This window comes from Plectropomus leopardus, chromosome 16 (genome assembly GCF_026936395.1).
Source record: "Plectropomus leopardus strain MGB_pleo_1.0 chromosome 16, ASM2693639v1, whole genome shotgun sequence".
In the NCBI taxonomy this organism is placed as follows: Eukaryota; Metazoa; Chordata; class Actinopteri; order Perciformes; family Serranidae; genus Plectropomus; species Plectropomus leopardus.
Window position 1 is genome coordinate 21,422,523 of NC_142191.1, and position 27,797 is coordinate 21,450,319.

The following is a 27,797-nucleotide window of genomic DNA, read 5'->3' on the forward strand; positions in this document are numbered from 1 at the left end:
AAAAGTTCTCGTTCAGCAGAAAAGAAGGGCTTTTTAAACAGTTAATGTGGGTGATTAAATCCAGCCTCAGGGTATGGCCCCTCCAAGAAGTCACAAGATATATATATACATATATTCCTATCCTTGCTTTTCTTTGAAATAAATGATACTGTTATTTTTGGGGGCTCCAGACGGTTAAATGATTGAAACCATGCAGTTAAATGAGAAATGTTTGCTTTCAATTTATAGACATCTAAAACTTCACAGGAGGCTTCACAAGACACTTTTTTGTGCAATGTCACATGCTAAAGACATTATTACTGGTTTATTTTTTACAGTATATTGCCTTTTAATAGCTTATCATGACTTTGATGTGTAAAATTTGAATCTGTACCCAGTAACTATAGTTGTCAGATAATTGCAGTGGAGTAAATTTAACGTAGCATAAAACTAGAATGCTCAAGTAAAGACAAAGTACCTCAAAACTGTACAACACAAGTGACCTCTGTGATTGCATATGATATACTTAACTTTAAGCCTTAATAAAATGTAAACAGGTAAGTTATAACAAAAAAAACATGGCATGAATATTCAAATTAGCCACAGAGACCAACACCATTTAGTTTTTTTGTTCCAAGATGTAAACATTTTTATTTCTGCTGTAAAGTAGGGCATTTTAACATGACTATGAGGACTGACTCGCTGCTGAAGCCGGCCTCAAGTGGCTGTTCAAAGAACTGCAGTTTTTGGCACTTCTGCTTCAAGTCTTTTCAAAGGAGGCTGGGAAATACTCTTTGATCCCATGAGAGCTTGAGGTGATACACATGCACGATGTACCTGGATCTGCGATGTTGTCCAGTCATGTGCTGTTTTGGTGCGCTATTTTTATCCTCCTTAGGTGCGCTCAGCCTGACAAAACTTTTGTGTACACCCACACTTATAGTGGTGGATATACAGTGGAACATTTGCATATAGAAAGCATGTGTTTACGGTCTTCTATTACAGACTTTTGTTCTACGCTAGTGTGCTAGCTTTTGAGCCTTTCAGCAACTGCAGACCAGATTTCACTGCACATGTGCTGTACCCCAACAGTGTGATGTAATGCAAAACTGCAAATTCTCCTCTTTTGAAACTCCTTGCTTGGCTTCCTTTTTCAGCCTCGGATGTTGCTGCTTGGTAAGAACTTGCTAAAGCTCATGGGTAGTGTAGTTACCCACAATGAACTCTTAACTGAATCAGATGATTTAACGCGAACATTTAATAGTCTCAACAAGTCCACCTCACAGTATCAAAGTGTGACTCCACGCAGTGTCTTCATTTGACTTATTGACAGCCATCATAATAAATAACTATCAGTATGTACAAAAGGACTTAAATACAAAATAAATGACAAAAAGAGACAAAACCACAGTGCACTCCTTCAGTGCACTCTCTCATCTAGTCAAGTTGCATCCTTTTTGCCAGCATCGTCTGCACTGAGACAGCTGTGGCTTAAACCAGACACATAATGTCATCAAATTGTCATGCTTCATAAAAATACATTAAAAATAGGAATAGTTTTACAAATGTGGGAATTGGATTATTTGTGAAACTTCTTGCTGGGGTCTTTGGCGTGGTCTAGTAGCAGCTGGCAGGGTGCGAATCGGCTGCCGAAAACATCCTCAAAACGCCTCATGATGCCCACAAGACGCTCTGCACCGAATGTGTCTATAAACCTGAACGGACCTGGATGGACATGGCGTCAAAAAACAAAAACAAAAAAGAAAAAGAAAGATTAGCAACACTACAGAGAGAAAATGATCATTGGCAACCTACAAAATTGACTCCATCAGCAGTAGACAATGTCTAACTGAAACATACAAAACTGTTCAAATTTTGTGATCAACTTCCTGTCTCCGTCAGATGGCTGAGAGGACTGGCCAATATCCATATCTATATTATATATATATATATATATTTATATCTAATCTTTTGTGCTTTTATCTTGTAGAAGGTTCAGTGTATAAACAGATATTTTTTGCTTTGTATTTTTTCACGATACAGAGAGGTTCCTGGCATTAAATTAGGCCGTCTATAAAGTAGAAAGATGCAAATACTATTGAAATAGGTGCTACATAACCAGAAAAAAAGTTGCTTTTGTACAAGACGTAGAAAACCAGCTTAAATCACTTTTATGTTTATTGTGAATTAGAAAATGGTTAGGGGGGCCACCTAGCACTCTATCAGGAGCCAGATTCAGCCCCAGGTGGGCTGGAAGTTGAGTATTACCACTGTAGAGTCACACACCGTTTAAAGCCAAGGTTATGCTACCTGATGCAGTCAAACAGACCATTTCAGTCCCTTCAAGATTTCGCAGGCTTTTTTGGGGGATTCGCAGTAGCTTTTCTAAAACACTGCAATGCAGGTTGAGTTGTTTTAGGTGTTTTTTTTTGCAATTAAATTACAGAGGCAAGGTAAAAATGCAAAGACAGTTGTAATTTTTTGGCGTACTTCATTAAATACTGAAGGCAAATTGTTATGGTGAGAATAAAACTGCACAGTTTTGAGTTTGTTATTTATAATACACTGACGTAATCACTAACCTGCATGTTTAATTTTACTCACACTCACACTGTCTCCTCTGTTGTCGATGCATTCAGTCATTCTGTGGGTGTGTTTTGCAGTTTTTGTCAATTAATGTTTGCATTCCACCACATCACTGCACATGTTGCAAGACAGTTTACCCTGCCTTTAGTGCAGGACATCAGGACATTGCCTTACACAGTCTTTAGCAGACATTTTTGTTGGTAAATGTAAGATGTTGGTGGTGCATGTTTGCAATTTTTATTTTTTAGGTTATTTTCTAGGGCTTTTCGACCTTTATTTGACAGAACAGCTACAGCGTCAAAGAGGGAGAGAGAGGGGATGGCATGCAGCAGAGGGCCCAGGTGGGAATTAAACTTGTGGCTGCTGAGGCAAAGACAAAGCCTTTGTACATGGGCCACCCTCTCTACCAGTTAAGCTAGTTGGCGCCTTGCATGTCTGCATCTTTACAACCAGAAACAAGGAAGCGAGTTTGATGCTGTTTTGTGTGGGACTGCTAAGATTTGTGAAACTGTGATAATTGGTCCAATTTGCAGAAAAGCTGCGTTGCAAAATTGCAATATCGCAAATAATTCACCGGGGTTATAGTTTATTTTGCACAGTTATCTTGCTACTTTGCTATCCCTTTGCTGCTGCAATGTTGGAAATTTCCCCACTCTGGGACTAATAAAGGATTATCTCTTAAATATATGCTAATGGTTGCGATCAGTACCAATGGAAAATAAACTTGACCAGGACAACCCTAGCCAATAGCAAGCTGGAGTTATCATTAAAATTCCACACTTTTGAAATGTATTATGTGATTCTGGTTCAGGATGTGTGAGAGACCTACCACCAAGGTTGGGAGGGAAGCCGCTACCAAACACGGCTCCAATGTCTCCCTCTACTGGGCTGCTCAGTATTCCCTCCTGGAGACAAAGAACTGCTTCATTTAACATGAGAGACATCATCCGGTACTGGCCGTCAGAGACTGAAACACTGCAACAAACACAGAGGATCATTTTTAGACACAAAGACCATTTGGATGAGTAGATTAGATCACAGGATGTTGTCTTACACTTTATCCGCCACTTTGTATTTATTCACGATTTTTTCAGCTTCAGGATTCACACGCCTCTCTTTCTTTCCATCTTCATAGATATAGAAGCCTTTTCCTGTTTTACGACCTGCAGTTGATAATAAACACATATTGGACTCAGCGTGTGACAACAGGGTCATGTGAGCATGCAATCACTGACAAAATGCTGTAACAGAACGTTAAATCTAGTCTTTTTTTGGAGTCACTGCCTAAATACAGTTTCTCATTACTTTCCCAATATTTTCTGATGGACAAAAATGGCAATGCTTTGCATAAAATTTAAAATATTTGTAATTTTAGTGTGAATAACTTAACAGAGAAAGCAACTAATATCAGGAGGAAGGTCTGATGATGTATGATATTGATTCAGCTTATAGATTAGTGGCCAGTAACATAACCTGTCTGTTCTCGGACAGTGAGCTTTCTTTTGGAAAAGGAAGCCTGAAGTGCAGTGGACCACATCACAATGTTTGTTTACAACACCTTCTGGGTAGAAAAAACCCCAACGTCACACATGTAAATATGAAATGCTGCTGAGCAAACACTGCTGGTAGATTTGTTTTTATCAAAGCAACATTGTAAAAACATAAGCACGGCAAAAACATCCGCTAAGTTGGACGACCATGTCTAACAATATAACTTTAACATGAGACACAACAGCGCACTCACTCATGATTTGACATAAGGTGCTGCATCCGCAAAGCATTTATGATGAAGTAAAGATCAGGAGAGCACAATTGTAATTTTTATGATTGCCACACGGATGTCTCACCGTCTTACACCCCTCTTCAGTGTGTAGGTTGGCAGTGTTACAAAGGAAGTCCACATATGTAAATACTGAACATGTGCAATCTGTGCCTTGAAAAGATTTTAGCTCCTCCTGTTGGGAAGCACTGGTTATTTTTGAAGTCACTACATCTTATAAATAACCCCACCTGTGGGCTTCCTGTGTATAATTGCCCATCTACCTGCTGAAGAAGGGCATCTGGCCCATAATGTCCATGTGGCGATAATAAAAATGATAATCAGAGTGCTGTCCTGAAATTCATTACTTCACTAACTACATATCTTTAAAAGTTGCAGTTAAAGTTTGGGCTGTGCAACGATTATTTTGATGAATATTTTTTGGAACAGAATATTTTTACTGCACTTTTCTTTAAATCAACAGAGCACTTCACTTCCATGTTATGCTGCATTCCTGCCAATTAACCAATTTTAATGTCACAGTGAGTGTTAAAATAAGCTTCTTCTTCACCTGAAGTCAGTGCATCTCCTTCACGCAAAATCTAAATAAAATTGTAACCTACCCAAAAATAAAAGCTAAGTAAAAAATAGATATGCCACCACAAAATGGAATAAAATAAAAATAGCGTATTTGTAGCCAAATGGTTATTTGTTTATTTGTCTGTCCTCTTTTTTTTCTTCTTTTTTTTTTAAACAGTGGTCACGGTACCGTGACGCACTGCAGCACCGTCGATGTCTGAGTTGACACTGGACGAGGACAGGAATTCAGTGAGATAACATTGGTGATGTTAATCCTTTTGGCCTTTATGCATTCTCTGTACTGCAATCTGTGGTGTTGTTTTAGGTGATTTAACCCTTTAGGACCTGAGGAAATTGGTTTTATTTCTTTTAAAAACATGGGAAGAAAGAAATGAGCAACTTAAGAACACATGGCCCAGAAATTAACAAAAAAATGAGTAAAAGGTTATATGAAAATTACCTGAAAATAAGCAAAAAAAACTGGGGCTGGATCTTAAAACCACACATTAGTTGTATGAATAAATTGATGGGAAAGAAATTACAATGTTAAAGATTATTTTCTTATTAAAGTTTTACCTAAGAAGCCACTCGCCACCATATCCTTTGCCAGCATTAGGCCGATGTCTCCTCCTTTAACACGATAGCCGTGGGCTTCGTTCAAAGGCTGCAAAGCAAGCACACACATTGATATTAGTGTAATGTGTTGTGATAGTAATTATTTTCTCAAAAATCAGCTCGAAGAGATACAGAATTGCATTCAAAGGCAGACCATGTAAATTCAACAATGCATGCCATGACCTGAATGCCTCGGCAACATTACCTTTATCAAGTTTACCACCAGATCAGCTCCAACTTCATCACTCAGCACCGTCAGGCCCACAGGATAACCGAAGCTCGTTGTAAAACTGTCAAGTCCTTTTATCCCCACTCCCTCCTATGAAACAAAGAGGTCAGAGACGTTATAGGTCATTTTGAGGCTGTTATCTGTCAGTTGTCCATATATGGAGAACTTGCTTTTGAAGATCATCGGGTGGTGTGATTGAGCCTGGAAAGAAAGAGCCTGGAAAAGCAGGACAGGTGATCTCTCTTTTGTCAGTGAGTTGTGGTTCTATATTTACCTCAGAGAGGACTCATTTGGAGCAGGGTTTCCTGAATGGTGGGTTGTGGGTTCATTGTGAATGGACCGCAAGTGACTTGTGAATGTGTCAAGTTTGTAAAAAAACACACTTTACTTTGAAGTGCGGTGAATTCCGCGATTTTTTAAAAATTTATTTAAGTACAGTTTCATTTTTTTAGATCAAATTCTGTGAGTATTTACATTTTGTGAAATAAGATTGAATATGTGGAAATTTATCTTGTATCTCGATCTAATGACTATGCAGAAATCTGGACCCGTTGGGAACAGTTGGGAACTACTGATTTAGAAGATTTTGCATAATGTTATGGTGTTTAAAGATCTCAATTGCTGCATTTAGGGCCTGTCTACCTATATACAGATATTTTTTTAAAATAGATATTTTCCCCCTCTGTAAAACCTTTTTTAAAAAATCCACTTTGGTTTTAGAAAACATCTCCCCCCACATTAGAAAGCAAAAATGATACCAAATGCTTCCCGGCATCAGCTGTCTTCAGCTCAGACTCTAAGCATCACACAGGTAGGATAGTGTCTCGGATAACGATACGTTTTTAAGAACACCTAAGCTTACTGGAGATCTCGTCGCTGTTGATTCACATTCGATATTAGGACGAAGGAGCTCACTTGAAGATATGAGTAAAGCTCTGGACATGTACACGTTTTCCTTCATCTACCAAGTGACAACAATCCCACTCTGGAATCTTTTTCCATCATCTGCTGGTTCGACTGGGTCTGATTCAAAACTGTAATTTCTGGCAAACTTAAATCTGTGGATGCTTAGGTTGAGCAAATAACATTGGGACAGCTCTGTTCCTCAATGGGGTTGTGCAGCAAAACTAAGTTTGAGAGTAAAGTAGTTGTTAGACCAAGCAGGGCTAACAAAAGGTAAACACATCTGTAATCTGCCATTATTTTGAGATGTAATCCAGAAGAAAGTAAAAACAACTTTTGTTATTTTCAAGGTGGCCTGATATCCTACCATTCCTGAATAGGAGAGAGGAGAGTCCTTTACTTACCGTTAAAAGGACTGCGGCTTCTGAAAGCAAGAGGTAGAAGCAGCGATTGACGTAAAAGCCTGGACTATCCTGTGATCCAGGGGGTCAGCAGCACAGAGACAGAGAGATAATGAGACACAACCCAAACAAACATGCCAAAGGATTAATACGATAGTAATAGTCAAAAATGTTGCTTTAAGTACACTTTCAGAGTTGCTCACCTTGACAATGATGGGTACCTTGCCCTGTTTGAGGCCCAAAGTGACAGCTGAGGCCAAAGTGTCTTTAGATGTCTCATCTGTAGTGATGATCTCCATCAGCGGCATCTTGTCCACAGGGGAGAAATAGTGCATGCCAATCACCTGCAAATGTGCATGCATACACAGGTAAATCCACAAAGTTTATTTCAGAAATGTCTTTATATACCCCACATTGAGGCTATTGTTGCTGCTAAAAGCCTTAAAGGAATACTCCACACCCCAAATGGCCATTTGTACATCAATTACTTGCACACATTGACACCAACAGAAATTTTACCTCACTGAACACACACAGAGCTGCTGGTCTGCCACTGACTCAGTCAGTCGGTTTGTGTTATTTTGTGACTTTGGTGAATCTGAAGTAAGCAGGGTTGAAAATTAGCACCAACCAAATGCTGCTAAAATATGCAAGTGGCTGCTAGAATTGCTTTACTCACCAGCCAAAAAAACTAGTAATCTATTTGGGTGGCTGGTAGGGTTAGGGTTAGAAAAAAAATTAGGAAATCCAAAATGAATTTCAAATTCTGGAATAAACCTCTTAAAACAGTGAGGTCACACAATAACACAAACAAACTAAATGACAGGCAGCCATAGATCAGCAGATCTTGTGTTCAGCAAGGTAATGAGTGACGAATAAAACTGTTTGGGGTAAGTCTGTCTGACCTTTTCAGGGCGTTTGCTGACAGCTGCGATATCCTTGACGAGCAGAGTCGAGGTGTTGGTGGCAACAATGCAGTCGGGAGAGATCACCTGAGGAAGAAAACGGAGAAGGTCAAAACCATGCACAAACAGTAGATTACCAGTTGTTCAGAGGTAATCTGATCAGATTGAGTCAAATGTTGAAACTGGGTTGTTCAAAAGAAGAAAAAAAAGATTCTGAAGTCAGATTAGATCGTGTAATCCAGTCTTGGTTCTGATGTGGATCAAACCATCATTATGTCTTGTCAGGATAGTCTTGATCCCAGCTGAACAAGAAAGGTGAATTTCAGGGACAGAATGTAATAAATCTTTCATGTTAGTCAAATACACAAACATTTAATTATATTTTGCACTTGATTTGTTTAACCATTACTTTGATAAAATAGCCATTCGGACTGAAGCAAAAAAAAAAAGTATGTTGTCCCCATTAAATAATTCAAAGTTTATGGCATTAAGAGTTCAAAGTACAGTTAAAAGCCATTTATACAAACTCTGGAACTGAAAGTCTTTTAAAGGGAAATTCCAGCGGCTGAGATTGTACTCACCTCTTCCACCTCCTTTAGGATTTTGTGTTTCACGTCGAGCTTCTCGAACACGGCCTCCACCACCATGTCAGCATTCTGGAAACCAGCGTAGTCGAGCTGGACTGAGAGATTTGACATCTTGGCGTCACGCTCAAATGACGTTAAGGTTCTCCTCTTCACTTTTGCGTTGAAACTGATGACAAAGTGGAGACTTTTTTAAGAGTGACACTTCAAAGATGATCCCATTTCATACCTCTGAGTTGTTGTGAAAGCAACATGCCTTTGTATTTTTAAGGTAATGACGAAATGTTAATCTGCATGAGCATCTTACCTGTCGTAGCACTTGTCATGTGCCTTGCTGATATTCTCCTCTTTGTTGTCCATCAGGACGGTAGTCACGCCTTTATCGATTGACACCTGGGCTATGCCAGTACCCATCATTCCTGCACCCAGGACCGCCAGCCTCCTGACACACAAAAAGCACAGTACAGTCTTACTGCTGATAATGAGGCAGTACAGCAGATGTTTGGTATGCTATTGAAAACATATCACCCCTGATTAAAGCTCTTACTTTACTTCCTTCTCCGAGGTCCCAACTTTGTTCCTCCTGCAAGTCACCTGGCCATGGTACAGGCCAGTCAGAGCTTTGCACTCTGAGGTCACTGCCAGCTTCCCAAAGTTCTGTGTAAGAGGCAAAAATAGACTAAAAAAGGTGCTCAAAGAGAGACCGAGCAGGGACCCCTACTACATGCATTGCATGACATTGACTTGCACTTTGAGATAATTCTCTGAATGTTTTCGTAGGTTTGCGTTGGCAGCAGTTGTAACATGGCTAGGTGCATTATCCTCGCCCTCTGCACTTTCATCGGTGGTTTCTGAGGTAGACGGTGAGTCAGAGTCTCTTGCTCGAAAAGTTACAAAAAAATCCTTTATGGCTCACAAGAATGTCTGTGCACTTGGAATAATAAAACAGCTAATCCATGAAAGGCAAATATATTTCAGCACGATGTAAATGTGAGCTTACGCTGTTATGGATTTGTGCCACACAGTCATTTAGTGTTAGCTAGCTAACATGATTCCACAAGGTTTCGTGGGTAACAGTTGGGTATTTTTAAGTTGATCTATCTTTTCTAATAATATGTTAGCTTCATGTTAATGTGTATTTTAAGACATGGATTTAGTTTTGAAAAAAAAACAACAAGAAAAAAACTTAAATTATCAAATAATAATTTTTCTCCCCCCTGCAGTAACTCTGAGGACACCTGAGGGGTCGTGGATCCCCTGTTAAAGAAAGAGGGACTAGAATACAGCTGACGCAAATAGTCTCCAGCTGAATGATCGATTGCAATTAATTTTTTTTTCATTGTTGTTGTGAGAAAGTCAGGGCCATGCTTATGGACTTTTAATTGAAACCTCGCAGCTTGATTGTTAGTTGTAGAATATACCAGTCACTGTTTTGTGGAGAAAACATACAACCGAGGAGAAGAAATTCAGTCACATTCTTCAGAAACTCACCTGAGCTTCAGCCAGATAACCTGCCTCTCTGCCCTGCTCCACTCCAGTCTTGACACACTACACAAACAGAAGACAGAAAGTGACTCACACATGACAGAGCTCATACAGACATTAGAAAATGAAATTCAAGGACTTTCAAGTACTTTTTAAAATACTGTTTTCCTTTATATAATTATATAATATTTTATAAATAAAAGTAAATGATGTGATCAATGTCTCTCGTGGGTTTCCCACACATTAATTTATTTTTGGCATCCCACTACAATTAAAACATCTGTCGGCAGGTTTTGATTTTCTGTTTTTGGAGCTGGACACGTCAATAGGTGCACTGTTGTAATACATATACTGTTTTGTTTTAAGTTTCAGTTATTCACTGCACCACACTCTTGGAGTGCAGATCGTACTCTGGGCTCCCCCCCAGAGATGGTTGGGGTTTTAAGTGTGGAGAAAAGCAAAAGCAAGCTACGATGTCCAGCAGAACATCACTGAGGTGGGAAACAAAGGAGAAGGAGGGCAAATTGCAGAGGTGCAAGGCAGTACCATGTCAGATTGTGATTGTGAGCAATTTAATAATGACTTGATGAAACAAACTCTGGTCAAAATATACAGCACTTGTGGTTTATTTGAATGTCTCAAATTTCAAGCACCATGTGCAAATGGGCATGGGTTTATCTATCAGTTCCTTACCTCAATGATTTTTCCAGGAGCAGGGTAGGCCCCTCTAGTCTCTTTCTGGACCTTCTCACTGACAGTTTTAAAAATCTTCTTCCTTACTGGACCCAGGCCCATCGCTGTGTCCTGAAGCTCTGCACAGACACACAATAAAAATGTACAGATGTGGGTCATTTACATTTTTAAGGTTTATTTAGAGGCTGACTGGACAAAAAGACATATATTATCAGTGTATATGTTGGTCAGTGGGTAACAACAAAATGCAAAAGAGCAGAGATTTTCAAAGTCTCAAAATGTGAGCCCATGCTCATATTCTTTATGAAATAGAGTTGTTGCTTTAGGGGATGTTAACAGCAGTAGTTACTATGGATTCAAGCTATGCTGTAGGCTACAAAATACCATTTGTTTTAAACTAGAATTGCTACTTCACAGTTGTATGCCTCTGCAAACCAGTTACGTTGCATTTACAGTTTATATCCATTTTTGTGAAAACTTGGATGCTTCACACATATATTCCTCCCCACCTGCGCAGGAGATCTATACAACCAGCACAGTTTCAAGGTGGACACCCAAGATTAGTGTCACCCATGCAGCATCTGAACAAATGTCTCCCCTTCTTTTCTTAATATATGACATGAAAAATAATGGCCATTAAAGTGTTTTTGCAGAACATTATGATGTCATAGTGAAGTCTTGGCACAGCCAAAAGTGAGCAGCGAGATCTAATGTGAACCAGGCTTCACTCACTCTGCATGAGGCTCTTCTCCTTTGTGAGAGGAATTTTCTTGTTGGCGATTCCTTTGGCTACACCCACTGCAACTTCCTCAAGGTATGCAATAGTGCTCTCCTCTGCAGGCTTCGTACCCGGACCTGTGGTAAATGGTCACAGAGTTTAATCCTGCCACCCGCGCCTCGAGGAGCACATCACAGAAGATTACAACAGTGTAGTTACGCAATCGAGAAATGCCACATGCAGAACGTACCCACAGGGTCCACAAGCTGGTGAACGAGACCCATCTTTTTGGCTTTATCTGCCTTGATGTTCCTGCCTGTCAGCATCATGTCCAATGCGTCAGGGAGACCCACCTACAAAAACACATAAACACACACACAAAGCTAATATCCCCCCAAGTGAGGCCCTTGACCTTAATATACTCCTGTGTAACTCTGTATCCTTTAAGACAAGACTGTGGCAGTGCTTTCAAACATTAACTGAATAACTGATTAATATCAGTGTGTGTGTGTGTGTGTGTGCGTGTGTGTGTACGTACCATTTTAGGCAATCTCTGAGTGCCACCTGCTCCAGGCAGCAGTCCCAGCTTGACCTCTGGTGTCCCCAGGATCGTGTTTTTGCTTTTTGTAGCGATTCGATACTGGCAGGCTATTGCAAACTACAGAAAGGACACAAAATACGGACTTAGTGAACAAACCTTAAAGGGATACTTCACCAGCTTTGTATCAGAACAATGTGGGTGGTATGTGTAGATGAACTGTGGGAAACTTCCCTCCATTTAACCAGTGCCTAGATATCTCTCCTCCCCCCACCGTGAAACTTGTGAAATACCTCATCCGGTGGAGTTTTACTCTCGAGCTGTTGCTCAAACTACAGGCAGAAACTCAAACTAAAGGCTGTACCTCCTCATTTTTGTATTGCCCGCCAACTGCCGCCACCAAGGACACAAAGAGTATCCAGCCAATAGAGAGACAGACGCGCCCTTCTCTCTCTCTTTCTCTCTCAAACTAGGCTGCCATGATCGAATATAAATCAGGGTTATGTTACTGCGTTGCCTGTTTCTCTCCTCAAATGTTTTCAGAAACATTTTTTAGCTTACAGTTCAACTGTAATATGAGATCTGTCCAGTCGCCATTGTTTCACACTTTACAGTTCACATTAACTCACCCGCCAGAGGGACTGCTCATTGGTTTGGCGCGCTGCATTCTTATAGCTGTAGGTTTTCTACCTCTTTTCTCTGGTCATGTAGCACCAGTTTCAAAAGTATTTGCCTCTTTCTATTGCAGAGATGGACAAGTTTTATGTGAGGACCCTCTTTATATTGGTAAAATACTTCCATAAGCTGAAAACACACTGCTGCTGCTGCTGCTAAACCTCATGTGACGCGTGCCAAGTGTTGCCCCTTGCACCAATACGAAGCGTTATGCTGAAGAAATTATGACTATTTTTCTTATAGTAAAAGATCCGAGTTCTCCTTCTACCTCTGCATTAGCTTGACATCCGGTGTGGACACGCACTACTTGAACATGATTTCTCACCTGAAAAACTATGGCTCGCTACGCAAAATCTTAAACAATGATGTGATTGTGGGTCTTATACCTGGGGAGATTTCTTGACATCCTCATCCATTCTTTGACACACACAAGGGACAGTGAGAGCAAAAACTGAGGAGAGGAATCGAGCCTGGATGTAGAAGCAGTGTGTATTTTTCAGGGGCAGAGAGACTGGAAATAAGGCAGTGGTGTCAGGTCAGGGTTTCCTACACATTCATTTATTTGTGGTGGGCCTAAATTAAATCACCCGCTGCCACAAATAGATTTTTGGAGCTGGACTGTTAATTACGGGTGCTACTGGAATATATATACTGTCTGGTTATTTAAAGTGCACAGAGACTGTGCAGCAGAACATCAGCTGCAATAAAAGTGAAAAACTCAACCATTCATTCTTCTGGGTCTAAAAGTTTGCTTTGACTTACAAACATCTACCAACAGCTCCTCCCATCCACTGATGTGATCAGATAAGCTGTGAAGCGATCTACAGATCAGTTATCCCCACTACGATGAAAAACTGCTGTGTAAAAAAAAGAGTGACAACACAGAATGATATAATTATATAATGATTTTTTTAAAAAAAGAAAGAAAAACTAACCCTGCCATTGTAAGCTACTGCCACATATACACTGTTATTCTGTGAGAAACACTGGATGTAGTGGGAAGTGGCGAGTCCACAAGCACCAACACACGCCTGTCCACCACCAGTGTAGGTGATGTAAAAAAATAAAAACGGTGACTGTTTTGACGTGCAATTTTCACAACTGTGTGCTCTGGCTTTCATTCACATAAGCAGCATTTTTCACAACTAATCTGGTTCGTCCTGTCGCACGCACATGTACGCGCTTGCACACACAGACACATGTTGTCATCATACCTCGAGGCCTCCACCTAGGCAGGAGCCATTGATGGCAGCAACAATAGGGATAGGAGACTTCTCAATCTTCTCAAGCATCTTCTGACCTTCCTGAGAGAGACGGGTGACTTCCTCACTGCTCTTACAGGACTGGATCATACTAAAAGCAAAGAAAGAAAGAGTGTTAAATAACTCAGTAACACACATTTAATTAAGTTTTCCTGCATTTCAGGAAGTGTGATGTGTGAAAATCACTGGAGTGAATTTCCTCTGGTTCAAACCTCATACAAATTTAGTCAAGTGTTCATCAACCTACTTGATATCTGCTCCTGCGATGAAGCAGCCAGGCTTGCTGGAGATCAAGACGGCACTTTTCACTGCACTGTTCGACCAGATCTCCCCCATCACCTCTATCAGCTCACTCTTTAACTGCACCGACAGTGTGTTCACCTGCAAATCCACCAGCACATGCACACACTCTGATTAATCGCGTCACAGCTGTCAGTGAGAGACTGAGACACACACAGGTAGTCAAGACTGTCACAAACATAGTGTCTCTTCCTGATACGTATGTATGTGCTGTTTTATACTCTCCTTCATAAACACACACACCCACACATACACAAACTCACTTTGGCTTTTGGATCATTGAGTCGTATAACTGCCACATCGTCCTTGAGCTCATAGCTGACGTGTGTTCGAGCTTGATGGGGAGAAAAAGATGAGAGAGCGTCAGACAGAGGGCTACCAGTATTGTATTATGCTAATTTCTGCTTGTTTATCATTATCCATTGATAATATTAGCATAAATACCACAAAGACACTTGAACAATGTCTTTGCTCAAGGACATTTGGACATGTAAGGGACTGTTGGAACAGGAAGAGCCTCATAAACCGGCCTTTTAACGGCTGAAATGCAACTACATGAAAGTAAATGTTTTAAAGCCTAAATCTGTGTTTAGCCAGAACTCTAACAGTGAAAATCCTGTTAAACTGCTGTTAGCCAATTTTCAAAATCAGATGCCTAAAATAACATGACAATTTTTCCACTTTGTTAGCATGCAAGTCACACATTAGCAACAATGCCGAGAAATTAGAATAACAAAATGCCACAACCATCGCCAGCATAAAAAAGACTGCTTTCTAAGATGGCTTAACAGTACTTGCTTCTTCAACAACACATTTTGCTATTATCTTCACAATTTTTAAAACGGAATTTTTTGACACCTTGCTAGCAGATTTGTAAGCATATATAAATATATATATATATATATACATAGATATATATAGAGATATATATTCAGTTTAAATTGAAAACATGTAATTAAAAAAACATGATTAATATAAATTAACTTGAAATTCTGTGAATAATTGCAATTAAAAAATAATTAATTATATTGATCGATTAATCATTCACTAAAAAAAACAGACATGGCTACAATTGAAGCTTCCAAGCAAGTTTGATGCTGTCAAATATTTGAATTTGAGGGCAGAAGCTACTGTTCAAATAAATGACTGAGCAAAAACTGCAGTAACTTTAAGTAGTCCTGAGTAACAAACTAATATCCAACCAGGATTTAAATTCTGATAAATAGTAAACCTCAGCTAATGAAAGTGCTTCAATACATGATTTATCATGGCGACTGTCCCACAATTTAAGTTAATTCTCTGGAACAAAAAAAACAAAAGTTTATCTCATCTCAGGGTTAACTGACTCAGAGTTAGCCACTCTCTGAATCAGGGCATAGGTAATGGATGTTAACAATACAGGTTTTAAAGAATTTGCTTTGCAAATGTTTCAGAAGAGGGAAAAAGCGTTCAGCCTGTCTGTTAGGCCTCCAGGCTCCTTCTCTGAGTAAACACTGCATGCAAACACAACTTCTGTTATTACTGGGAAACTCCACAGGGCATCTTTTAGTCAGTTGTTACACTTTATTGACAATACGAAAGTTTATCTGCACTTACACAAGACGGGAGATTTAACAGAAGGCTAAACTAATTGCCACAAGCTTGATAGAACAGGATATTCACCAACTTAAGACATCTTAACTTAAGACACATCTTAAAATAATTCCCACAAAATGGCCCGGTATTAATAAATCAGTCTGACCCCTTTAGTGAATTTACTGTATATCAAATGGACCAACTGCCATCAAGCTCCTATTTACCTGCTAATGATGACGACACTGAGAGGCCTCGGCTGGCATGACCTAAAAAAAGAGAGAGAGACACAGTGAGAACCCTGAATGGCTTTGCACAAGCAAGAAGCTAGAGTGACCCGTGAGCTTCCTTTGGGACCCCCGACCCTAACATCACTGTCAGTGCAGATGGTGTCAATAAAGCTCAGATCAAAACAGTAGACATATTAGATAATGTCAGAGCATGTCATTATTTGTATCATTGGTTAAAAGGTTTTGGGTTTTTTTTATGTGAATAATACCCATTCTCCCCTTTTAAATAGCTTGTTTTATCCAATCAACAGTCCAAATCACAAAGATATTTAATTAATAATAATATAAAATTTTTAAAATGACTAATTGTTGATGAAATTACTGTTTAAACAAAAAGTTCCCACAGTTGGTAGTCAGAACAACTGTAAACACTGGTAAAATGTAACTATAACTACTACTACTACAACTACTAAGTACGTTAACTACTAACGGAGTATTTCCATTTTTGCAGCTTCATACTTCTAATCCATTACACTTTGAACTACATTTATTTGACAACTTTAGTGACTTTTCAGATTTGAATTAGGATGTATTATCACAAGTTACGCAATCCATCAATATATAAACTAATTGAAGTGACGCACACATGAATGCACAAGTAATGAAAATAATAATTATTATTATTATTAAAGTATTTTTGTTTTTCGCTGAGGTAGAGAGATTAACTTTTTTGTTTTTGTTTGTAACAGTGTATTTTTGATACTTTTGTTTATCCCACATCCTACTGACTCGAGCACCCGCAGATTACAGAAGTACAGGCTCCAAAAGTATCAGTTTGTTCCTAATGACTTGACAAAATTTTCTGTTTTGAGTGCTTTTTAAAGGTAACAATCAAAAGCATCCAACTGTGCCTATGCTGTTGTAAAAGGCAGAAATTTTAAAGAGCTCATGTTTGCACTCAGCAGTCAGTTCAGTTCAGTCATTTTTTCAGATTTCCTCATGTGCGCTGTTGACAATCCTAAATACTGCTCTTCACAAAGGTAAGATGATGTTTAAAGTCAGAAATATACTAAATCATGTCAGAAAAAAGTGCTTTATGACCATTGAAATGATCAGTTCAAGAAAAACTCCACCTGCTGCTGGGGACATTCAACACTCAGCTGGAAAATTAACTCAAACGCTGTTACCTTTGTTCCCAAACAGAAACAACAAGCAAATCTTTGCTCCTCATGTCAGATATTTGTCCTAAGCATACAGTACCATTAATTTTGGTCCCCCAAAATAGGACAGACCACCCACAGACATAATTTCTAAATCTCAAGTAATAATTGGAATTTCAAAAGGTATTGTTGAACAATTGTAATAATGTTAAGAAAGTTAGGAAACCTTTCTGGTCCCGTTACATTTCTTTGAGATGTTGCGAGATGTCCTTTTACCTTGGACTGTATTGTTCATGTGGTTTCTTAAATACAAGCCCTGAAGTAACTCTATGGTGCTTATTATACAAGTGCTTTTACACCTCATTCCATTGCTTGATATGTATATTGAAATCTGGATCGACTTTTGATTTGAAGAGAAGGGAAAAAAGGGTTTTGAATGACTTTTTTTCAATTACTTTACACAAAAATGACCTTGGCTGGTTTCACCACATAAAAAATGTTTGATTGAAATGACTGAAAACTATGCTACTAGAGTCAAAGAAAATTAAGCAAACCTTTAAGCAGCAAAGCAGCAATTTTTATTGAAGAAGAACACGTTTTCGTTTTAAACAATGTCCAAATTAAGTGTAACTTTCCTAAATTTATAATGATCATTTTTTGGCGGATGACTTTAATTGATGACTAATAGCTACGTTTTGAGAATAAATAAGTTAACATTTTGCTATCTTGGTTGTGTCTCACGGTAATTTATTCTTAACGACATTTGAATGAAGTGGATTACACAGCCATGGGCCTCAACAAAACTGTAGTTTTTAACTACTGAAAATAGCCACAGTTCATCAGCAGTATAATTTCACTTTTTTTTCAGTTTAAATGGAAAACAACTCAAGTTTGAAGCCAGCTGCTGACAAAAGGTAACGTACAATTTCAACAATATCTCTATGAAAACAGGTGTAACAAATGATGCTATCACCGTGGGAACTGTCTTCAAGAATAAAAATATAATAATAAAACATAAATTATGAACAAATTATTGTTAACGTCGGAACACATACCTGACAGTAAAGGATATTTTCTGGTTGCAAACTTGGAAAAAACTCCGGCTGCACGAGCAACTGCCATCTTCACCTGAGCCTCTCAACTCAACTACCTGTCCGACACACCGGCGCGCGCTCATATTAAATATTCCGACCGCTGGGGGCGCACGAGTGCCAACTACAAGATAAGGACCCCAAAACACGCTGGCTGAAATAGTGCTGTAGCATAAAACGTTCTTGTACTGACACTTTTATCCTTCATTTGTGATAAATGATATTAAATATATGTCAATTCTGTCATCGATATGCAAAAGAGATCTTAAAAACAAGGTACGGTATGCAGGTACTGATTGTTGTCCGTGTTGTTTATCATCAGGCATTACTTCTGCCAGCTAACACACTCATGGGTCTTTGAAAGCGTAGTCCAGTTCAGTGTCGCTGCCGAGTCTAGGCGAGAGTTTGACAGGAGAGACGCGTCGGCAAACACTTTGCTGAAATACAGGTGAGCCACAACTTAGCTGTCATTATTGATTATAAAACTAGAAAGAGCAAAGGCACGGTGTGAAACTAAACAAATGCTTTTAGCCCAAACATGGCGGAGTATATCACAGCTGAATGGACTAGTAGCTAACGTTACGTAGCTTTACTAGCATCTTCTTTGCTTGGCTGTTTCAGTAGTGTTTTTTATATATATTATTGCTGTATATGTTACTTTAAAGAATCAAAAAATCAGTCTGTAGACAGATCTGATCCTGTTAGCTTTCAGTTTTCCTACATTTCTGTCTGTCATTCTCCAGAGGAGGAATCTAGGTGAAGGGTCAGAGTCAGGGAGGGGGGTGAACTGGGTGACCGTCAATGATATGGCACACTGTCTCACATAATAAAACAGATTAATATTATATATTATAGCCGACAGAGCTCCACCTTAAGTTTTAATCTTTGCAAAATTAAAAAAATGCCATTGGTATATAATATCTGACACCATTGGCAACTGCCTCTCCTGTCCATCTGCTACTTTGGCTGGTGGATTTCAAATACTTTCATGTAGATTAAACTATAATGACTTTGTATTATCGTGCTTTTATTGAATTAATTCGATGTTTTGGTTTGGACGTCCCTCTGTGAAAAACAGGAACTTTCTGAATCAAATTTTGAAGTGAATCGATGAGCCTCAGCTCAACCCAGTGTCCCTGTATAGTACACAGTAACAGCTGATAGCCAGTACCTTCATAAATGACAACATGCACCCTTTGCACAACCTCTGGACAGACGTTTTTAGTCCATAGGTGTTAAACCAACTACTACCAAACAATTTTGTTCCAGCTGCTACTACACTGGTAAACAAGCAGTAGAAATTTTGAGCCTGTATTTATGATTCATTTATTCATAGTTTTTAGATTTTTTTTGTTACAGTTTTGTAGTTTAGTGTTTCCATTATTTATTAGTTGTTTTAAAATTTACTTAAGTAAAGTACCTAAGTAAATACACATAGTTGCCTTTCACCACTGAGCAAGTTATGGTTTTACGTGCATGCAAGCTAAATGCAGTTAACCCATTATACCCATTATGTTCTACCAAATGGTTGCTCGTCATGTCAAACCACTAAATCTGTAAAATCATACATTAGATATGAGAAGGTTATAATGTTCACTTTTTGTCAAAACTGTGAGAGGGTTTGATTCAATTTAATCATTCAGTATTTAGTCATTTCGGAGGATGTAGTTTGGTTTACGGTGGGACTGTTCTGCATTATATAGAGAGGTATTTCTGTTATTTAGACATTAATATAAATATGATCTGCATATTATATTTATTGCATCATCTGGTAGTATACAATCCAGTTTAAATAGAAATCATCTCCATGAGAAAAACAACACTGTTCAAACAGTAACTTATTAACTTATTAATTTTTCCAAGTGTTATGTATGTTATGCAGGGCCATGAACGTGTCCTGTTTTTATCCGAACCCTGGGTATGACTTTGCAGTAACAGTGTGTTTCTTTCTTTGTAGAACATAATGGCCTCCATGTTGCTGAACACGATTCGGAGCTCCTCTGTCAGCCCTTCCTGGGCAGTACGGTTGGGTAAGCTTTCTGTAATAATATTTGTCTCAGATAATACAGTATTTTCCAAATCAATCAGAAAATGTATCAAACAAAAGAGCAGAGTCAGAAATAAAGCACCGACAGCTAATAGATTTTTTAATGTGTCATTAAGAGTACAGACAGTATATTAGCAGGATCTTTGCCCATATTTTGTTTGAATAGCCTTTCAGTTTATCACTTTTGAGTAATTGGTGTTCAAACTAAAAAACATATAAAAACCTACTCTTTAAATTTGGGCTGCTACAGCACTGTTATCTGCTTATGTTGTAGACTGTTAGTCATTCAAAGTGTTTGTGCCAACATAAGTTTGATGAAGTATTTTAAATGATAAAATTGAGGATAATATGGTGTGTTTTTATCCCTGTGTCTCAGGGGCACGTTCCCTCAGTACGACAGCCCAGCTTCAGGCTCAGGGTAAGTCTAAGTAACATAATTTACATTCACACAAAAGTCTACATTATAGACTTGTGGAGGTCACACTGTTTCACCGTAAGCCTCCATTTATTGATTCATGTTTGTACCTGGTCAGAACCTGAATAAGGCTAGCCTCTCTTGACTGAATCTAAATGATTGAAATTTTGATGTTGAGATTTACTCAAATCGATTCCTCAGATCAGCTTAAAACTATCTGAGTGTAACTGCTTTTCACCGTCTTAACTTTCTTCCAGTTCAGACAAAAAGCAAAAAGACACTGGCTCGGCCTGGTGTGAAGAACATTGTTCTGGTGGAAGGAGTTCGAACCCCTTTCCTGATGTCTGGAACCACGTACGTCTCCAGCTCTTTTCTTATGTTTACGTTCACCATAACTTCGGCCGCCAATCCTAGCTTGATAAAATTAGATGCGATTTTTTTGGTTTGTGCTCACAGATATGCTGACCTAATGCCCCATGACTTGGCCAGAGCAGCTCTGCAGTAAGTGCTTCCTTATGTTTATGTTTGTTTGTTTTTTTCGTTTGTTTGTTCTGTATTAAAGAGATACTTTGCCAATTTTCAGCCAGCTGTATTTTAACAGTGTGGGCAGTATGTGTTAATGATCTGTGGTTAACATCCCTCCATTTAACCAGGGCCTTCACTGGCTCTCAGGCTGTTGCTCAAACTACTTTTTATTTTATCGCCCATCACCCCTGTTGCCACAACGGACACAAAGAGTATAGAAGCAAATCAAAAGACGGACCCACCCTTCTCGCTCTCTATCTCAAACTTCGACCAAACAGTAAAACAAGCGATTGTAAAGAGGAAGTGGACGCCATACTGTTTCCTGCATAGAGAAAATCAGAGGCTGAAAAAACAGAGACCAAACCGTAAAACTAAACAGCGCCGAACAAGTACAGACCCAGATTCTGTTACTTTGCTGCATATTACACTGTTTATTAGCACTTCTGTCTTATTTGTGTGTCATTAAATCAGCCCTAAACACAGTCTGGCCCAATTTATATCCGTGGACATATTGCTACAGTGTTTGTAGGCACAAAATACGCAGTAATGAATTGTTATCAACTGGTATTGCTAAAAATGGCTAACCTGGCTAGAACTGCTAATACTTAGTTTTCTGACTTCTTGCACTTCAACTTTGGCGTGACATTATCCCCAGCTCCGACCTCTGACCTCCGAGTTCAATGGAACGGAGCAATAGACCCCCCGAAAAATATACACTCACTGCAGCTTATTCATATCCCACTACTCTGTCACTACACTTCAGCTGAATCTGCCGTCACTAAGCAAACATTAGTCAGCACATTAAACGGCTCTGAAACTCTCGTCACTGTTACGCCTTTTTGTTTAGGGATGGTAAAAAAGACGCCTCAGGTCATGTCAGTATATGCAAACTGTTACTGGTCGTTATAAAGATGACGCAACTATGGTTCTGTGAATGATGTGTGACCTTCAGATGTAATATCTAGGTACTAAAACATCTGAGAGCAGCTGAAACGGTCAATTTAGACAGCAGAAGATACGGCAACATTATCATTTTGTGAAGACACGAGTTTACTTTTGTCCCTTGCTGTGTAATATATTTATGGGATGCTCTTTTTTTTCAGGAACCAGTGTTTCTGAGAAACTTTATCAATGTTAGAAGGTTTTTTTGTGCTACTTTTGTTTGAAATGTTTGATTTGGGTTTTTCTAGGGGTCTGCTGCACAAGACAGGTTTACCCAAAGATGCTGTAGACTACATCATATATGGAACAGTCATTCAGGAGGTCAAAACAAGCAATGTAGCAAGAGAGGTATTATCACACACACACACACACACACACACAAACACACACAGAGCCACTAAATGGTTACAGTACACAGAGACATAATATTAACCAAAAGAGCATTTCTGAGCTGTTTTTTTTTTGTTGTGAATCTTTTTCATTTCATTTCAGGCAGCGTTGGGTGCAGGCTTCTCTGACAAGATCCCAGCTCACACAGTCACCATGGCCTGCATCTCCTCCAACCAGGCAATGACCTCAGGTATGTCGGGAGATAAATCTCCATATCAAGCCTATGCCATTTGACAAGTACTGTTGGTTATAGACTACTACTCCCAGTGGAAACTGAACTATTTAGTTGTGGATTGTTACTGCAATTGTTACTGCAGTGATACTGTTTGATGTTACTGTTATACTGTACTTTATACATATATATATATGTGTGTATATTTTACTGTCTATAGACAAAAAAAAGCAAAACAGATGCACTCTAGCTGAACTTGGTATGTCAGTCATTAAAAAAACATAACACCTGGGCATATTGGAGATGAGGAATCTAATGAAGGGGGATCACAGCAGGAGGCCGACATCAGATGTGTCTTCTCGTAAGAGTAAGGCACATACATTAAGGACAATAAGGGAAAAAAACAAGATGTGTTTTTTTTTGGTTAACCCCTATCTGTGTGTAACCTATATTTGTTTCTCTCTCCTCCCTCCTTCTCTCCAGCTGTTGGTCTGATTGCTGCAGGCCAGTGTGATGCTGTTGTGGCAGGAGGGGTGGAGTTCATGTCTGACGTTCCTATTCGTCACAGCCGTAAGATGAGGAAGACCATGCTGTCCCTGAACAAGGCGAAGACCCTTGGCCAAAGGCTCAGTCTGATTGGCAGCATCCGGCTGGCACATTTATCCCCTGAGGTATTTCATTATTTAAAGGGGACCTATTTAACGTTCAGTTTCAAACAAGTAGGTAAACGTGAGTAAAAGTAATCCCTCTGAGCGCAAAGCTCAGGCTCAGACTGTTCTGAACACTCGGTTTCGAACTTCTTTTTTAAAAAAACAAACATTTGCAACAAGATAATACCAGATCGTGTCAGATTTTTTTATGCGGTCATCTGACCCAGGCGCACTACTGCAAGTGTTTACATTACAAACGCTGCTACATATAGCTACATGCTAACATCAGGGAATGAAGTCTCTTGGTTGCCAATGTCGTTAATTTATGCTGATTTTGGATCATATTCCTGCCAAAACATTTCTGGTTGTGTGTGGTTTTCATAATAGAAAGCGTCACTATTCTCTGTTACAGTTATTCCTTGGCTGCAATGATGGTGCAGACACAGTGAGATGCGAAAGACCCAGAAACGCTAACAAACAAGAGCAGACTAGGGTTTTTTTTTCGGGAGGTGGGCTTAAGGGGATGGATGCTAAAAGGGAGCGTTTCAGGCAGAGGGTGAATCAAAGTGTTCCAGCACAGACAGTAAGAGGAAAATAGTGTTATTCGAACAATTAATATGTAAACATGTTTTAGTAGAAACCCAAACTACATGTATGATCCTGAGAATAACGGGTCCTCTTTAAGTTCTTGCACATCTTTCAGTTTGTTCAATTTGATTTGCAACATCAGCAGTCGTATTTCTTCTCTAGAAGCTTTGACATGCAGTAAGGCATTTTTTTCCTGTCAAACATTTAATTGTGTGTTTGTAGCTTCCTGCTGTGGCTGAGTTCTCCACATCTGAAACGATGGGCCACAGTGCCGATCGTCTGGCTGCTGCATTTGGGGTCTCCAGAGTGGAGCAGGATGAGTTCGCTCTGCGATCACACTCTCTGGCTAAAAAGGCCCAGGACGCAGGTTTGCTAACGGATGTCATCTCCTTTAAAGTGCCAGGTAAACACTGCTGCTCTCCTTAAACTGAGGTTCATGACATTCCACATTAAAGGATTATGGCTGGCTGCTTGTGTTCACATTGTTGTAAGTAGTAGTTGTCATTTGTCTGTGCTTCTTGTCACCAGGACGTGATATTGTTTCCAAGGACAACGGCATCCGCCCATCCTCCATGGAGCAAATGGGCAAACTAAAGCCAGCCTTCATCAAACCTCACGGCACAGTCACCGCTGCCAACTCCTCTTTTCTGGTAAATGCACACACATCTGGCTCTACAGCACTGTCCTTAAACCCCTCTGTCCTCATTAAAACACACTTTCAGCACAGAAATGATTATTTGTCTGTGTGTAAAGCAAACACACATAGCTATACACGTCCAACTAAATAAATCAAACTACAAAGAAACTAGGACGTAGCCTCTGCATGTGGGGCGCCCGCTCCAGCAACTGAGCGCCTCATCCCTTCTCTTTCCTCCTTTCACGCTTAAGCGATCCTATCAAATATAGGCAAAAAGCCCAAAAAATAATCGTTAAAGGAAAAAATACCACAAAGAAATGTAAAAAAAAATGTTAAGCAGCTTTGTTTTTTGAATTCTGTTATTCTCCTTTATATAAAAAAATTTCAGCTAACATTTTCTGTCCACTTATGAAACAAATTGTTTAGTCCTGCTCGTACTATCTCCCTTGATTCTCCTCAGCTGTAATTGCTCACAGTCGGAGGCACTCTGAAACTGCACTGACATTGAATAAACTGCTTGTTTGTGTGTGTCCTCAGACTGACGGCGCCTCTGCTGTGCTCATCATGTCTGAAGAGAAAGCTTTGGCTATGGGTTACAAGCCCAAAGCCTACCTCAGGTATCAACACCTTCTCTGTTTTTTAGAGCGGCCTCAAGTTCCATAATGATGTACTTTCAGATTTTCTGATTATATCATATTTCCATCCTGGCAGAGACTTTGTCTACGTGTCCCAGGACCCCAAAGATCAGCTGCTTTTGGGGTGAGTTCACAAATTCAGTTTAGCTGAAAAAACGAACCAAAAGTTTGACTATATGTCTTGTTTAACACGGTGCCCTTTCAACTCTTCCAGGCCAACATACGGTACGCCAAAGGTCCTGGAACGGGCTGGCCTGACCATGAATGACATTGACGTCTTTGAGTTCCACGAGGCATTCGCAGTAAGTTATTACAACACATAATTACAACACTGCACAAGCTTGTGTAGTGGTGGGTGAATGTGTCCTGTCAATCTCCAATATATATTTTAAGTTACACATATTTATTCCTAAATGATTAAACTAGAATTTCTGAGTTTCTGTCTGTCTCCAGTTGCAGCCCGTGTAATTCATTAGTATCAGTGTTGGACTAAGATTTGGTTGCTCTGCTTTATATCCTGCACTTTGGAATCAGGAGAAATCAGCGTGTTTTCTGTCTGGTATTGATGGTAACTCTGTGGACGTATTTGTGTGTGTTTTCCAGGGACAGATAATGGCAAACCTGAAGGCTATGGACTCAGATTGGTTCGGCCAGACATACTTGGGCAGGACATCGAAGGTAACGATAGCTGTGTCACATACTACAACAGATTCTGTACAAAAGAAATGAAGGCCAAGATGATTTTGGGAATGCATTTGGTATTGGTATAATCATATATTTATACAGATCTGGCGCAATACAACAACAGTAAGTTACATCAAAAAATTTCAGACCAATGTTTGGTTTGATTCATACCTAATATTAGATTTTTATTTTTTTTTTGCTCAGTTTTACATACCTAATGATGTTTTGAAAAGTAAAGATACCTAGTAAGCAACTAAATGCTAACAAAACAATTCCATGAATTAAAATCAAGGGATAAATGTAGAGCAATTTGTGGGGAGATCCAGATATACATTTTTAAGTAGAGTAGCAGCTGTTTTCAGTTATTCATCTGAGCTGTTTCTGTTATCTCTCTGAATGCTGAGTTGTGATTTTACTCTAACAAATACTGTAAATATCAGTGCTGACCAAATGTCTGCTGTGTATGTGTAGGTCGGAACTCCTTCCATGGAGAAGTTCAACCTGTGGGGAGGCTCTCTGTCTTTGGGTCACCCGTTCGGTGCCACAGGCTGCAGACTGGTAACCACAGTGGCACACCGGCTGCAGAAGGAGGGAGGACAGTACGGACTGGTGGCAGCTTGTGCAGCTGGAGGACAGGTGATTAATGCGTGACGGTGACATGAGACAGCAGAGTCACGCAAGCCACAACTGACTGTTTTTCTCTTTTCCTTTAATTTTTCACATCTAAAAGGGACTGTTAACCCCAAAATCAAAAATACATATTTTTCCTCCTACCTGTAGAGCTATTTATCAATCTAGACTGTTTTGGTGTGGGTCGCCGAGTGTTGGAGACTTATTTTTATTTCTTTCTATTTGTTTGCTTTTCATGACAAGCATGCATTTTTGTGTTTTCCAGGGTCATGCCATGGTGATCGAGGCCTACCCCCAGTAACGTACCTAAGCCTGCGCTTGAATCCTTATCTGAAGGTTCGTCACGACGGCTGCAGACGCTTACATCCAGACAACAGAGTGTACATACTAGCACCACCTTGCCTTGATCAGAGAGGAGTCAGATATAGTATGTGAGCGCGCTGTAGGAATTTTGTGTAAATTCATCTTTGCATAAACGCAGTTAAATTATATCAGAATGTTGTCGAGGAATGTTGCCAATGAGTTTATGGACTTTGTGGTGCATCAAGTCAGCGATGTCACTGAGTCGAATGTAACATAGCTAGATTCAAGTACACAGAGGAGATGCAGTTCTGATGTTTATAGACGCTGTTAATGTTTTTTTCTTACAAACTGTTGGAATTAAAGGGTGTGACGATGACCACACTGACACTCATTTCTGTGTTTGCTGTTTTTGTCTTATTTCACAGCTGTCATTTTGAATTATAATAGGAGAAGCACTAATGCTACCAATAACATTAACAGTGGCTCTGTTTTTTCAAGTGTCCTGGTAGTTTTTCACTTCTGTGTTTTTCCTGCTGTGACATTTTACAATGTCTTTAAATGAGAAAGAGTATATTAGCTTCTCATGTAAAGGGATAATCAGGAGCTCAAATGCCAGAAATTCACTGGAGAATGAACAGAATACCTCAGTGTTGGATCGAGTCTGTTGCATCAAGTCTTTTGAAGACATTTATGTTTATATTCATCCCTTTTGCAAACACTTTCACCCAAACATGCATACTGTGCAAATGAGGTTAAATCCAAGTATCATTAGTTTAAGGAGAAGCCATCAAAAATAAGTACCACAATTCTCACACAAAGTTGCAGGCACATGAAGCTACACATAACTAACTATTTTTCATTTTGGAGAGATAGATAAGACCAAGAAGGAGAGGATGATTGTGATGGGCATTTTAA

At 39.4% G+C, this 27,797-nt stretch overlaps 2 protein-coding genes across 2 annotated transcripts; one reads left to right on the forward strand and one right to left on the reverse strand.

The window, feature by feature from the left end:
- Window positions 1-250: 250 nt before the first annotated feature.
- hadhaa (hydroxyacyl-CoA dehydrogenase trifunctional multienzyme complex subunit alpha a) lies at window positions 251-18,300 on the reverse strand. Its single transcript, XM_042503583.2, has 21 exons — window positions 18,229-18,300; window positions 16,011-16,052; window positions 14,475-14,545; window positions 14,159-14,292; window positions 13,864-14,002; window positions 11,975-12,094; window positions 11,687-11,789; window positions 11,451-11,573; window positions 10,719-10,837; window positions 10,032-10,088; window positions 9,088-9,197; window positions 8,848-8,982; window positions 8,538-8,709; window positions 7,957-8,043; window positions 7,255-7,395; window positions 7,055-7,123; window positions 5,724-5,837; window positions 5,480-5,567; window positions 3,620-3,728; window positions 3,395-3,540; window positions 251-1,704 (listed from the first exon to the last, which is right to left on the reverse strand). The coding sequence occupies exons 1-21, from the start codon at window positions 18,293-18,295 to the stop codon at window positions 1,559-1,561; spliced, it is 2,292 nt and encodes a 763-aa protein (XP_042359517.2). The 5' UTR covers window positions 18,296-18,300; the 3' UTR covers window positions 251-1,558.
- A 273-nt stretch (window positions 18,301-18,573) lies between these two features.
- On the forward strand, window positions 18,574-27,273 carry hadhb (hydroxyacyl-CoA dehydrogenase trifunctional multienzyme complex subunit beta). The gene is made up of 16 exons (XM_042504050.2): window positions 18,574-18,712; window positions 20,222-20,294; window positions 20,688-20,729; window positions 20,984-21,080; window positions 21,183-21,227; window positions 22,442-22,541; window positions 22,686-22,773; window positions 23,239-23,426; window positions 24,216-24,396; window positions 24,522-24,643; window positions 25,168-25,247; window positions 25,342-25,389; window positions 25,480-25,567; window positions 25,869-25,943; window positions 26,421-26,585; window positions 26,845-27,273. Exons 2-16 carry the CDS (start codon window positions 20,228-20,230, stop codon window positions 26,878-26,880), a joined length of 1,422 nt encoding a protein of 473 aa, XP_042359984.1. The 5' UTR covers window positions 18,574-18,712; window positions 20,222-20,227; the 3' UTR covers window positions 26,881-27,273.
- Window positions 27,274-27,797: the final 524 nt, after the last annotated feature.